General features: G+C 44.9%; 1 protein-coding gene across 2 annotated transcripts in view; it reads right to left on the bottom strand.

Moving 5' to 3' along the window:
- LOC115173724 (CMP-N-acetylneuraminate-beta-galactosamide-alpha-2,3-sialyltransferase 1) overlaps window positions 1-14,447 on the bottom strand; it is a 50,390-nt gene that overhangs the window by 20,670 nt on the left and 15,273 nt on the right. Inside the window, exons 2-3 of one of the 2 annotated variants that reach the window (XM_029732070.1) lie at window positions 3,234-3,391; window positions 2,567-3,073 (exon numbers count right to left, since the gene is read on the bottom strand). In XM_029732070.1, coding sequence (XP_029587930.1) covers window positions 2,567-2,857 — 291 coding nt within the window. In that variant the 5' untranslated portion in view covers window positions 2,858-3,073; window positions 3,234-3,391. The remainder of the gene's footprint in view (window positions 1-2,566; window positions 3,074-3,233; window positions 3,392-14,447) is intronic. The other variant, XM_029732069.1, reaches the window with a different exon arrangement.

Consider the following 14,447-nt stretch of genomic DNA (forward strand, 5'->3'; position numbering starts at 1 on the left):
TAGCCTCATGTCCACATCCTGGTTCAGCCCTAACCCTAGCTTCATGTCCACATCCTGGTTCAGCCCTAATCCTAGCTTCATGTCCACATCCTGGTTCAGCCCTAAACCTAGCTTCATGTCCACATCCCAGTTCAATCCTAAACCTAGCTTCATGTCCACATCCTGGTTCAGCCCTAACCCTAGCTTCAAGTCCACATCCCAATTCAACCCTATCACAACCCCAACAACCCCAAGCCTAGCCTCATGTCCACATCTTGGTTCAGCCCTAACCCAGGCTTCATGTCCACATCCTGGTTCAGCCCAAATCCTAGCTTCATGTCCACATCCTGGTTCAGCCCTAATTCTAGCTTCATGTCCACATCCTGGTTCAGCCCTAATCCTAGCTTCATGTCCACATCCTGGTTTAGCCCTAAACCTAGCTTCATGTCTACATCCTGGTTCAGCCCTAACCCTAGCTTCATGTCCACATCCTGGTTTAGCCCTAACCCTAGCTTCATGTCCACATCCTGGTTCAGCCCTAATCCTAGCTTCATGCCCACATCCTGGTTCAGCCCTAACCCTAGCTTCATGTCCACATCCTGGTTCAACCCTAACCCTAGCTTCAAGTCCACATCCCAATTCAACCCTATCACAACCCCAACAACCCCAAGCCTAGCCTCATGTCCACATCTTGGTTCAGCCCTAACCCAGGCTTCATGTCCACATCCTGGTTCAGCCCTAATCCTAGCTTCATGTCCACATCCTGGTTCAGCCCTAATTCTAGCTTCATGTCCACATCCTGGTTCAGCCCTAAGCCTAGCTTCATGTCCACATCCTGGTTTAGCCCTAAACCTAGCTTCATGTCTACATCCTGGTTCAGCCCTAATCCTAGCTTCATGTCCACATCCTGGTTTAGCCCTAATCCTAGCTTCATGTCCACATCCTGGTTCAGCCCTAACCCTAGCTTCATGCCCACATCCTGGTTCAGCCCTAATCCTAGCTTCATGTCCACATCCTGGTTCAGCCCTAACCCTAGCTTCATGTCCACATCCTGGTTCAGCCCTAAACCTAGCTTCATGTCCACATCCTGGTTTAGCCCTAAACCTAGCTTCATGTCTACATCCTGGTTCAGCCCTAAGCCTAGCTTCATGTCCATATCCTGGTTTAGCCCTAACCCTAGCTTCATGTCCACATCCTGGTTCAGCCCTAACCCTAGCTTCATGTCCACATCCTGGTTCAGCCCTAACCCTAGCTTTATGTCCACATCCTGGTTCAGCCCTAACCCTAGCTTCATGTCCACATCCTGGTTCAGCCCTAAACCTAGCTTCATGTCCACATCCTGGTTCAGCCCTAACCCTAGCTTTATGTCCACATCCTGGTTCAGCCCTAACCCTAGCCTCATGTCCACATCCTGGTTCAGCCCTAATCCTAGCTTCATGTCCACATCCTGGTTCAGCCCTAAACCTAGCTTCATGTCCACATCCCAGTTCAATCCTAACCCTAGCTTCATGTCCACATCCTGGTTCAGCCCTAACCCTAGCTTCATGTCCATATCCTGTTTCAACATTAACCCTAGCTTCAAGTCCACATCCCAATTCAACCCTATCACAACCCCAACAACCCCAAGCCTAGCCTCATGTCCACATCTTGGTTCAGCCCTAACCCAGGCTTCATGTCCACATCCTGGTTCAGCCCTAATCCTAGCTTCATGTCCACATCCTGGTTCAGCCCTAATTCTAGCTTCATGTCCACATCCTGGTTCAGCCCTAATCCTAGCTTCATGTCCACATCCTGGTTTAGCCCTAAACCTAGCTTCATGTCTACATCCTGGTTCAGCCCTAACCCTAGCTTCATGTCCACATCCTGGTTTAGCCCTAATCCTAGCTTCATGTCCACATCCTGGTTCAGCCCTTCCTAGCTTCATGCCCACATCCTGGTTCAGCCCTAATCCTAGCTTCATGTCCACATCCTGGTTCAACCCTAACCCTAGCTTCAAGTCCACATCCCAATTCAACCCTAACACAACCCCAACAACCCCAAGCCTAGCCTCATGTCCACATCTTGGTTCAGCCCTAACCCAGGCTTCATGTCCACATCCTGGTTCAGCCCTAACCCTAGCTTCATGTCCACATCCTGGTTCAACCCTAACCCTAGCTTCAAGTCCACATCCCAATTCAACCCTAACACAACCCCAACAACCCCAAGCCTAGCCTCATGTCCACATCTTGGTTCAGCCCTAACCCAGGCTTCATGTCCACATCCTGGTTCAGCCCTAACCCTAGCTTCATGTCCACATCCTGGTTCAGCCCTAATCCTAGCTTCATGTCCACATCCTGGTTCAGCCCTAATCCTAGCTTCATGTCCACATCCTGGTTTAGCCCTAAACCTAGCTTCATGTCTACATCCTGGTTCAGCCCTAACCCTAGCTTCATGTCCACATCCTGGTTTAGCCCTAACCCTAGCTTCATGTCCACATCCTGGTTCAGCCCTAATCCTAGCTTCATGTCCACATCCTGGTTTAGCCCTAACCCTAGCTTCATGTCCACATCCCAGTTCAATCCTAACCCTAGCAGTGGTAACATCTCACCTGCCACCAGCGGTATGTGTCGTCAGTCAGCAGGCTGTTCCTCCTAGACATCAGAGGTTGGACAGACAGGTTGAACCTCTCAGTGAACCAGGGGTCATCCTCCAGCTCGGTCATACACTGTCGACAGCCACACTGGCCCTTAGAGAAGAAGCTGTCTGACTTGCGGATGGCGTATTTGAAGAAGTACAGAGAGGGATCTCTCAACGTGTAACTGAAGAGGAACGTGGCGAAAGTTACAATGCATGAAAACACAGTAAATGCCCTGATCTTCCTCCACTTCGATAGAGACATGGTGTAGTGGTAGATTAAAAACTCAGTTGTCTGGGAGGTGGAAGGAAGGGAAAAACAGAGAGAAGCCACTTATTGAAAATTCCAATTTCCAAGTGATGTCTGAGAATATTTCCTCCCCTGGAGATTCCGTGGCTCTAACAGGCTGAACGCCGGGTTCCTCTGATGAACAGAAACAGTCCCTGTCTTCCTCATCACAATTACAGGCTCCTCTTGACTCTGTTGGAAAACAACAACATCTCAGAGTAAAAAGCTGACCAGAATACTAGTTCCTTATATTTTGAAGGGAAAGCCTTGGCATTCTATAGAAAAATGTTTGGTCAGACAAAATTCACATAGATGAGGAATCCTTGTGTATGTCCATGACACGTCTGCTGACCAATAATACCGTAAGTGAACGGTGGTACACAATCCAGGATGGTCCTGTCAACTTAACGATGGCCAGGTAACTACATCCAGCTGCTCTTCTGCGGTTGACAATGTGAGGTCAGTGACTTGTGCGTCTAGCATTCACTGCCTGTCCAGTCAATCATTTACCTAGACAGCAAACAAACAAAAATAAATTAATAAAAATACACACCGCTGAGTAAAAGAATGATCATATATTATAAAACATTTCCTTTCAACAGCTTTCAACTTTCAGTATTCCCAGAACCAACTCTAGCTTTATACTAAAAACAGAAGAGCAGGAAGACCTCCTGGGATCTATTTCTACATGAAAGGACATCAGAGCTCCACCATCCAGCAGAAAGTCCTGGGTTTACTGTTAAATGCACAGAAACACAGAACATTTCACAGTATTGTTCACATTCAGCCAAGGCAAGTCTATGGCCATTCTCCACACCGAAAACGCTCTTGTCAAATTATAGGCCAATATGATAAAATTAGGAATTTGCACACAAACATACTAACTTCACCTTTTTACTCTTTACAATCTGTGGGATGTCAATTTAGCACAGATCTCCAAAAGGACACAGACACCAGAGGTTAGGAGTGTTTTTTTGATGGTGTCAAGAATTAACAAAAATTTAAGAGAAAGGAACAGACTTGAATGTAACACTTAACTAGTTGTCTTGAATGTAACTCCTCAAACAAGTTCCAGCTGCTACTAACTGCTAATCAGCCTCAATACCTATTCTCACTTTCCTTAAGCCCCTAGAGTTGATTGTCGCACTGGTGCAATCTTCTACCCTCAAACCATAAGACTGCTGAACAATTTATCAAATGGCCACCCGGACTATTTACATTGACCCCCCCATTGGTTAAGAGCTTGTAAGTAAGCATTTCATGGTAAGGTCTACACCTGTTGTATTCGGCGCATGTGACAAATACATTTGGATTTGAATCTAAGTAACATAATAAAAAAATCCCCATCAAAATCCGTCAATTTAAGCTAGAGATATCTAGTAGAGCTAGACCGGTGTTTGTCAGACCATGTGATGTCCCCAAAATCAGTATTCAGTATTCAATCAGTATTCAAAATCAGTACCCCCACAAGTGTCACGAGACTCATCTGAAAGTAACCGGTACGGAAGTATGAAGGTAGTTTTGTGCCAACCCCAAAAAGGGGTTAAATATGTGTAAAAAAAGGAAACATATTTCCTGAGCTTTCTTATGTCTCCTAGATATAGGGCAGACACTTCAAAACCTTGTTTCTTATGATACATTTTTTGACAGACTTTTTTGTCATTTATGAATGTTGTTCAATGCGTTTCTCTGGGCTATTGTAGTACAGGCCATATAGCAGTAAAGCCCCCCCTACCATCCTACTTAAATCTGACCAGTCATTCCTCCTGTTTCGTGTCACATCCCTTCTCCCCCCTTCCCCTTCCCCCACCTCCTTTCTCCTTTTACTTATGTTGCCTTTACCACACCAGCCTAACTACCACGACCTGGCGGTGATGTCTACCTGAGACTCCAAGCCAAACCCTACAGAGTCAGCCCCTCTGGATCCTTCATCTGCAGCCCTCGGCTTCATCCAGTTCATTTTCATTTCCTCACTGAATCCTCATTCTCACATCCATTCCATTTCCTTAATAAATATTCTAAACCCATTTCATGTCTGGTCCTTAAACTCGTGAAATGAGGAATCGACCAGGAAACCCTGGGTCTGCCCTGCAGGGAGAGACAGAGGAGCAGTGGTGGTGAGGGGTGTCTGGGAGAGATGATGTAGAGGATGGTGGGTGAAGGGAGGGATGTCTGAGGCTGTGTGGGAGGGATCGTGATTGCTCTGTGGATGGGTTAGTCTGAGAAAAACATCACCCTCTCATAAGGTAACGGAACTAAATGACTTTGCTTTGAGAAGCTAGTCACCTCCACCTTACCCGACACCCTACTGCCACTGCAATTTGCATACAGCCCCAATAGATCCACGGATTATGCATTTGCCATCGCACTGCACACTGCCCTATCCCATCTGGACAAGAGGAATACATATGTAAGAATGATGTTCATTGACTACAGCTCAGCCTTCAACACCATAGTACCCTCCAAGCTCATCATTAAGCTCGAGGCCCTGGGTCTGAACCCATCCCTGTGCAACTGTGTCCTGGACTTCCTGATGGGCCGCCCCCCCAGGTAGTGAAGGTAGGAAACCACACCTCCACTACACTGATCCACAGTGGTGTGGGGGCTGTGCTTTGGCAAAGTGGGTGGGGTTATATCCTGCCTGTTTGGCCCTGTCTGGGGGTATCATCGGATGGGGCCACAGTTTCTCCTGACCCCTCCTGTCTCAGCCTCCAGTATTTATGCTGCAGTAGTTTGTGTTGGGGGGCTAGGGTCAATCTGTTATATCTTATCCGGTGTCCTGTGTGAATTTAAGTATGTTCTCTCTAATTCTTTCTTTCTTTCTCTCTCTCGGAGGACCTGAGCCCTAGGACCATGCCTCAGGACTACCTGGCATGATGACTCCTTGTTGTCCCCAGTCCACCTGGCCGTGCTGCTGCTCCAGTTTCAACTGTTCTGACTGAGGCTATGGAACCCTGACCTGTTCACTGTGATTACTATTATTTGACCATGCTGGTCATTTATGAACATTTGAACATCTTGGCCATGTTCTGTTATAATCTCCACCCGGCACAGCCAGAAGAGGACTGGCCACCCCTCATAGCATGGTTCCTTTCTAGGTTTCTTCCTAGGTTTTGGCCTTTCTAGGGAGTTTTTCCTAGCCACCGTGCTTCTACACCTGCATTGCTTGCTGTTTGGGATTTTATCCTGGGTTTCTGTACAGCACTTTGATATATCAGCTGATGTAAGAAGGGCTATATAAATACATTTTATTTGATCCGCAACACAGGGGCCCCACAAGAGTGGGTGCTCAGCCCCCTCCTGTACTCCCTGTTTATCCATGACTGTGTGGCCACGCATGCCTCCAACTCAATCATCAAGTTTGCAGACGACACAACAGTAGTAGGCCTTATTACCAACAACGACGAGACAGCATTTAAGGAAGAGGGGATGGCCCTGGAGGAGTGGTGCCAGGACAATAACCTCTTCCTCAACATCAACAAAACAAGAGCTGACTTCAGGAGACAGCAGGGGGAGAATGCCCCCATCCATATCGACAGGGCTGCAGTGGAGAAGGTGAAAAGCTTCAAGTTCCTCTGCGTACAAATCACTGACAATCTGAAATGGTACACCCACACAGAGTGTGGTGAAGAAGACGCAACAGCACCTCTTCAACCTCAGGAGGCTGAAGAAATTTGGCTTGGCCCCTAAGACCCTCACTTTTACAGATGCACCATTGAGAGCATCCTGTCAGCCTGTATCACCACCTGGTACGGCAACTGCATGGTCGGCAACCGCAGGGCTCTCCAGAGGATGGTGCAGTCAGCCCAACGCATCACTGGGAGCACACTGCCTGCCCTGAAGAACATCTACAGTACCCGGTGTCACAGGAAGATCATCAAATATCTCAGCCACCTGAGCCACAGCCTGTTCATCCCGTTATCATCCAGAAGGCGAGGTCAGTACAGGTGCATCAAAGTTGGGACCGAGAGACTGAAAAACAGCTTTTATCTCAAGGCCATCAGACTATTAAATAGCCATCACTAGCCGGCCTCCACCAAGTACCCTGCCCTGAACGTAGTCACTGTCACTAGCCAGCTACCACCCGGTCACTCAACCCTGAACCTTAGAGGCTGCTGCCCTATGTACATAGACATGGAATCACTGGTCAATTTAATTATGGAACACTGGTCACTTGAATAATGTTAACATACAGTTTTACTCATTTCATAGGTTTATACTGTATTCTAGTCAATGACATCCTATTCAACTGTTGCTGTACATGTACTATTTTAGCCTATGTATTCTTCAGGTATACTATATATTCTATCTATATACTGTCCATCATTTCTATACATCCCATCACATACAGTGAGGGAAAAAAGTATTTGATCCCCTGCTGATTTTGTACGTTTTCCCACTGACAAAGAAATTATCAGTCTATAATTTTAATGGAAGGTTTATTTGAACAGTGAGAGACAGAATAACAACACAAAAATCCAGAAAAATGCATGTCAAAGATTTTATAAAATGATTTGCATTTTAATGAGGGAAATAAGTATTTGACCCCTCTGTAAAACATGACTTAGTACTTGTTGGCAAAACCCTTGTTGGCAATCACAGAGGTCAGACGCTTCTTATAGTTGGCCACCAGGTTTGCACACATCTCAGGAGGGATTTTGTCCCACTCCTCTTTGGAGATCTTCTCCAAGTCATTAAGGTTTCGAGGCTGACGTTTGGCAACTCGAACCTTCAGCTCCCTCCACAGATTTTTTTTGGATTAAGGTCTGGAGACTGGCTAGGCCACTCCAGGACCTTAATGTGCTTCTTCTTGAGCCACTCCTTTGTTGCCTTGGCCGTGTGTTTTGGGTCATTGTCATGCTGGAATACCCATCCACGACCCATTTTCAATGCCCTGGCTGAGGGAAGGAGGTTCTCACCCAAGATATAACGGTACATGGCCCCGTCCATCGTCCCTTTGATGCGGTGGAGTTGTCCTGTCCCCTTAGCAGAAAAACACCCCCAAAGCATAATGTTTCCACCTCCATGTTTGACGGTGGGGATGGTGTTCTTGGGGTCATAGGCAGCATTCCTCCTCCTCCAAACACGGCGAGTGTGTGTACACTATACTGTGTGTATTCACTATATATTCATAATCCGGACTCTGAAATTGCTGGTCCTTAATATTTCTATATTTCTTAATTCCATTATTTTACTTTTAGATTTGTTGTGTATTGTTAGATATTACTGCACTGTTGGAGCTAGGAACACAAGCATTTCGCTACACCCGCAATAACATCTGCTAAACATGTGTATGCGACCAATAAAATTTGATTTGACAATCACAGCTGAACTGCAAGCCTCAGCGCATATCCACATAAGGTTTAAACGATAGGCCTCTCATGCTACCGCTACACTGAGTCTTTGTAGGAAATATGTGTGTGGGGTGGGGTTAATGGACACATTAATGTGATAGGTGGTGTATTAAACTCAGGGAGTCCTTGGAGACATAAGGCCAGGTACCGTAGATGACAGACTGAACAGACTGTATGCTATAACAGATGGTGGCTGGCTGTGTTTGACAATGGTGTGTGTCGTCTAGTTTGCTGACCTTGTCCTGCTGGAGGTTGGCAGCTTTGGATTGATCAAAGTTCCCAAAGCTGAAACAACAGAGCATCTGTGGTGTAAACTTCAGAGCAAGAAGGAGGAAGGAAGAAGGGGGGGAGGGGGGGAGGGGGGAGAGAGAGAGGGATAGAGGGAGGGATAGAGGGAGAGAGAGAGGGGGAGGTAGGGAGAGAGAGGGGAAGGGAGGGAGGGGGGAGAGAGAGAGGGGGAGGGAGAGAGAGAGAGAGGGGGAGGGAGGGAGAGAGAGGGGAAGGGGGGGGAGAGGGGGAGGGAGAGAGAGAGGGGGAGAGAGAGAGGGAGGGAGCAAGCGGGAGGGAGTGGGAGGGAGAGAGAGAGAGAGAGAGAGAGAGAGGGAAAGCTGTGAGTTCTAGAGGTTCTCTCTAATCTCAGGCTTATACAAGTCATCAACTTTACAGGATGGAGCAACAGAAAAGTGCTCTGGATTGTGTTTTGAGAGAGTTTTTTCTCTCCTGCTTCCTGTGAGCAATTTCAGCCCTCAAACTTCTGCAGAGATGAGCCCTTGAATCCCTTTTTTTATTACTTGTCTGACAGCACATCTGTAGTGTACAGAACATTCAAGATAAAAAAAAAAAAACCCCACCAAAACATAAAGCTACTAAACACATTACATACTATGCAGTGAGTTTCCTCACTCGTGGAAATTACATTCAGATTTATGAGTTTCTCTTACAGTCATTTACACGACTTTGATCAGGCTGTTTTTACATCCCATCAAAATGTTACTTTGATAGCAAATTCAAATTTGGTCAGTTTGAGGAATGATAAGCATTTCCCAAAGTTAAAGCTTTTAGACCAAGCAAGATGGCTGCCTCCCAAACATGTTATCTAGGCTTGCATTCCAAATGGCACCCTATTCCTTATTGTGCACCACTATGGGCCCTGGTCAAAAGTAGTGCACTATATCGGGAATATGGTGCCATTTGAGACGCAACTAAGACACAGGATAAGATGGATGTTTCCGATTAATCTTTGGGAGGGAGGGGAGTAGAGAACACCTCTCATTTTAGAGAGTGGTAGTCAACAGTCTTTTTCTACAGGGAAAAAATAAATGTTATTTTCATCAGACTGACGTTAACCTCCAATATAGACAGTTTATTTGTCACTTTAACCAGATTTAAACCCCAGGTCAACATAATTTAAAAAGGTTAGTTTAAATCATGTTGAAATTACATTTGCTGACAACTCAAAATTAGATGTTGATTTAAGGTTCCATCAGGTTTTTGCTCAGAAAGGGGGAGTATGCTTGGTGTTGGCAGAACTTGGCATAGCTGGGATGTTGAACCACATCACACACACACCACCGTGTGTGTGTGTGTGTGTGTGTGTGTGTGTGTGTGTGTGTGTGTGTGTGACCAGTACGACCATACATAATCTGGGCCGACAGTCAAATGCACTTGCTTGCCCAACTTCTGGGAATTGTTGATCTACTGTTAGAGGAAGTATGTCTTGAGTGACTTCCTTTTATTCTGGCCCCTATTGTCCTCACTCTGTTGTGACAGACTGAGGCAACCTTTTCACCTTTTCAAACATACAGATACATAGTGTCACATGTTTTGCAGATGCTTGCATTGGGTAGCTTGACTATATAAATGATCCTGTACTCTCTGTACAGGAGGCTCTCACTCCATCTCACCTGCGTGGGTGAGGCGACCAGCCTCCTTATTATAATACGTTTTTAATAAAAGTAATACCTTGATTGATTATTGATTTTGCCTCTCCTCGTTATTAGTTAAAGGTAGAATTTCCACCACTGTTCACAAATGTATAGGTGTATTTTACTCCAATAATGGTTGAATTGAAGAAGCGTAGGCTGTTGCCAATCAATCACTGTTTTTACGACCCGTGGACACCCAGTGAAAAATGCGCTCTTGCAAAAGCTGCATAGTGCAGATCCCAGCCTATGGAATAAAAGTTTGAGGGAGTTCCTCCCAGGTAAAAAAATTAATAAATAAAGATTGCTTTTTTGTTAACTAGCACTTGTAATGTAATGTAAATGTTGTAAACTCCTCTTTGGTACTGTGCTCCATACATACGCAATTTTGATAGACTTCAACATCTGCATATTATTGAGATATCAAAGTATCAACCATAGAGATCCTATTATATTAGGCATTCTAATTCCTAATTCTATGGTGTCACCAACAAAAACGTAAACAATAGGCTTAAATGCAGCATATGCATTCATTTTTCAGGTCATGCAAATAGCACTTTTCAGTAGTGCTCAAAAAATGCCAATCCATGAGAGCAGCATTTCTTTTTCAACCATGTTTTGAAGCAATGAGCCCAATCATTGTTACATGACAAAAACATAAGCTAATAAATCCTAGTTATTTTTAGGTATTAACAATTCGAATTATCTACATTTCCATATTTCCAAGTAATATTCTTGAAGATCAAAGGGCATTTAATTAATTGTTATGACTGGAATTCTGATAGACTGGTTTTTAATGTAAATATATAGCCTACTTGTTTTATTATCTGTGTTGAAGTAGAAAGTAATGGGTTAGAAGCCTACATGACCTATTAATGCAATCGATATGCAACTTTTCAGGGGAGTCAGGAACCAAAATACACAGTCAGTTAGGAAAGCTAAGGCTAGCTTTTTCAAACAGAAATTTGCATCCTGTAGCACTAATTCCCCAAAAAATTGGGACACTGTAAAGTCCATGGAGAATAAGAGCACCTCTTCCCAGCTGCCAACTGCATTGAGGCTAGGAAACACTGTCACCACCGATAAATCTACGATAATTGAGAATTTCAACAAGCATTTTTCTACGGCTGGCCATACTTTCCACCTGGCTACCCCTACCCCGGCCAACAGCTCTGCACCACCCGCAGCAACTTGCCTGTTTCTCCTTCACCCAAATCCAGATAGCTGATGTTCTGAAAGAGCTGCAAAATCTGGATCCCCACAAATCAGCCGGGCTAGACAACCCTCTCTTTCTAAAATTATCAGCCGAAATTGTTGCAACCCCCATTACTAGCCTGTTCAACCTCTCTTTCGTATCATCTGAGATCCCTAAAGATTGGAAAGCTGCCACGGTCATCCCCCTCTTCAAAGGGGGAGACACTCTAGACCCAAACTGTTACAGACCTATATCATTCCTGCCCTGCACTTCTAAAGCCAAGTTAACAAACAGATCACAGACCATTTTGAATCCCACCGTACCTTCTCCACTATGCAATCTGGTTTCCGATCTGGTCATGGGTGCACCTCAGCCACGCTCAAGGTCCTAAACAATATCATAACCGCCATAGATAAGACAGTACTGCGCAGCCGTTTTCATTGACTTGGCCAAGGCTTTCGACTCTGTCAATCACCGCATTCTTATCGGCAGACTCAATAGCCTTGGTTTCTCAAATGACTGCCGCGCCTGGTTCACCAACTACTTCTCAGACAGAGTTCAGTGTGTCAAATCGGAGGGCCTGTTGTCCGGACCTCTGGCAGTCTCTATGGGGGTGCCACAGGATTCAATTCTCGGGCGACTCTTTTCTCTGTATATATCAATGATGTCGCTCTTGCTGCTAGTGATTCTCTGATCCACCTCTACACTGACGACACCCTTCTGTATACATCTGGTACTTCCTTGGATACTGTGTTAACAAACCTCCAAACGAGCTTCAATGCCATACAACACTCCGTCTGTGGCTTCCAACTGCTCTTAAATGCTAGTAAAACTAAGTGCATTCTCTTCAACGGATTGCTGCCCGCACCTGCCTGCCCGTCCAGCATCTCTACTCTGGACGGTTCTGCCATAGAATATGTGGACAACTACAAATACCTATGTGTCTGGTTAGACTGTAAACTCTCCTTCCAGACTCACATTAAGCATCTTCAATCCAAAATTAAATCTAGAATCAGCTTCCTATTTCGCAACAAAGCCTCCTTCACTCATGCTGCCAAACATACCTTCATAAAACTGACTATCCTACCGATCCTTGACTTCGGCGATGTAATTTACAAAATAGAATCCAACACTCCACTCAGCAAATTGGATGTAGTCTATTACAGGGCCATCCGTTTTATCACCAAAGCCCCATATACTACCCACCACTGCGACCTGTATGCTCTCGTTGGCTGGCCCTCGCTACATATTTGTCACCAAACCCACTGGCTCCAGGTCATCTATAAGTCTTTGCTAGGTAAAGCCCCACCTTATCTCAGCTCACTGGTCACCATAGCAACACCCACCCATACATGCTCCAGCCAGGGGCGAAAATCTGATATCAACTTTGGAGGGGACAATTACATGAAATGTTCTCAAGAGCAATTCCTGAGGGGGACACCAAAAGTAGTGCTGTAACACATAGCCTACATTGTAATATGGTAAATGTATATTGAGAAACCAAAGAAATAAGGTGTTTGCCGTACTCCTAACTACCGGTACCCAAAACTACACAACTAATCACAACAGCAATACCATTGCCTTTAACAAATCTTAGTTCAGTCACCAGTTTAAGTTGAGAGTGGGGGTATCCATGGCATTTTCCAATTATGTTCCTATTTTATAAGTCAAAAAAATTGAGAACCTTTCATAATGTTGCCAAACAAAGACTCAACAAACTTACCTGAGAATCCCTGTCTCTGCCAGTCTGTCCCTGCATATCTGTCCCCAACTCTGCTGTCTGTGTGCCATCTGTTGCCTGCTCTGCCTAATGACATCATTGTGAAACATTTCCATTAGAATTTCATTTCTTTCTTATGAACATTTTATCAACTAGTCTTTGAGATATTAGGCTACTAGGGTTCTTACTTTGCGTTTTGGTGTACTGAAAAATACTCTGATGTCCGTCTTTTATTTTTCTGCCATTTTTCTACCTGGCTGGCTGGCTACACACACACACAGTGTGTAGGTTATTTACAGTAGGAGATGGGCTTCTATCATCTTATCTTTTATCATTCTATTTGGGCTTCGATCTAAAAGGTAGCTAGCAAATGTGAAACAGATTAAAATGACAAGAGTTGACAGCTGTATGAGTTCACCATTTACACAACATATGCTGCAACCTTTTGTAATTTTAATAGTTTGTTTCATATTGGCTGGCTTCCAACAATAGCTGAATTTGCAAAGCAAGCGAGCACCAATTCCGTTTCAGTGGTGTTCGCTATAATCTTTGCTACCCGGGTTAAATAAAATAAATAAATAAAAGTTCCCTTGCGACAATTTAGCTTTTGCAACGAGACCATTAAATATATTTAAGACAATGGTAGAAGAGAGTGTAGTTCTGTTCAGTTTGGACTTCAGTTTATCGCTAACCTTATCACAGGGACTTTGAAGCACTAACTTACATCATCTGCATGCTGATCTTGGAATAAATTGACGATAGCAAAGATTCCATCTTTGACGAGGCCACATAAATGGAATAGGTACTAGCTAGCTTAATAGTTAATATTTGCGCGATAGCTCTGCATATTCAGCTAGTGTGTGTGCGCGTTATTGACTGGATTAACCTCACGTCAGTTACGTTCATTGAGTGCCTTTCAGACAGTAGATACGACCCCTCTGTTACCTTGCCAACTAAGGAACTGGCAGTGGATCAAACCATTGTGAGGCAAAGGGTGGGGGTGTCGCAATCTTTTGAAACTTAAAAACGCGCTATTAAGAGTCTATAATCAGCACAATTGCTTTCATTGCGTATTATTAATATTATTTAAATTACATAGTTATGTTTCAGTGATATATTTGGGGGGACAAATCATATTTTTCCCAGGATGGTGTGGTCGTGTCCCCCCCGTCCCCCCCGGGATTTCCGCCCCTGGCTCCAGCAGGTATATTTCACTGGCCATCCCCAAAGCCAACACCTCCTTTGGCCGCCTTTCCTTACAGTTCTCTGCTGCCAATGACTGGAACGAACTGCAAAAATTACTGAAGCTGGAGACTTATATCTCCCTCACAATCTTTAAGCATCAGCTGTCAGAGCAGCTTACCGATCCCTGTAC

This window comes from Salmo trutta, chromosome 34, assembly GCF_901001165.1.
Source record: "Salmo trutta chromosome 34, fSalTru1.1, whole genome shotgun sequence".
Taxonomy (NCBI): Eukaryota; Metazoa; Chordata; class Actinopteri; order Salmoniformes; family Salmonidae; genus Salmo; species Salmo trutta.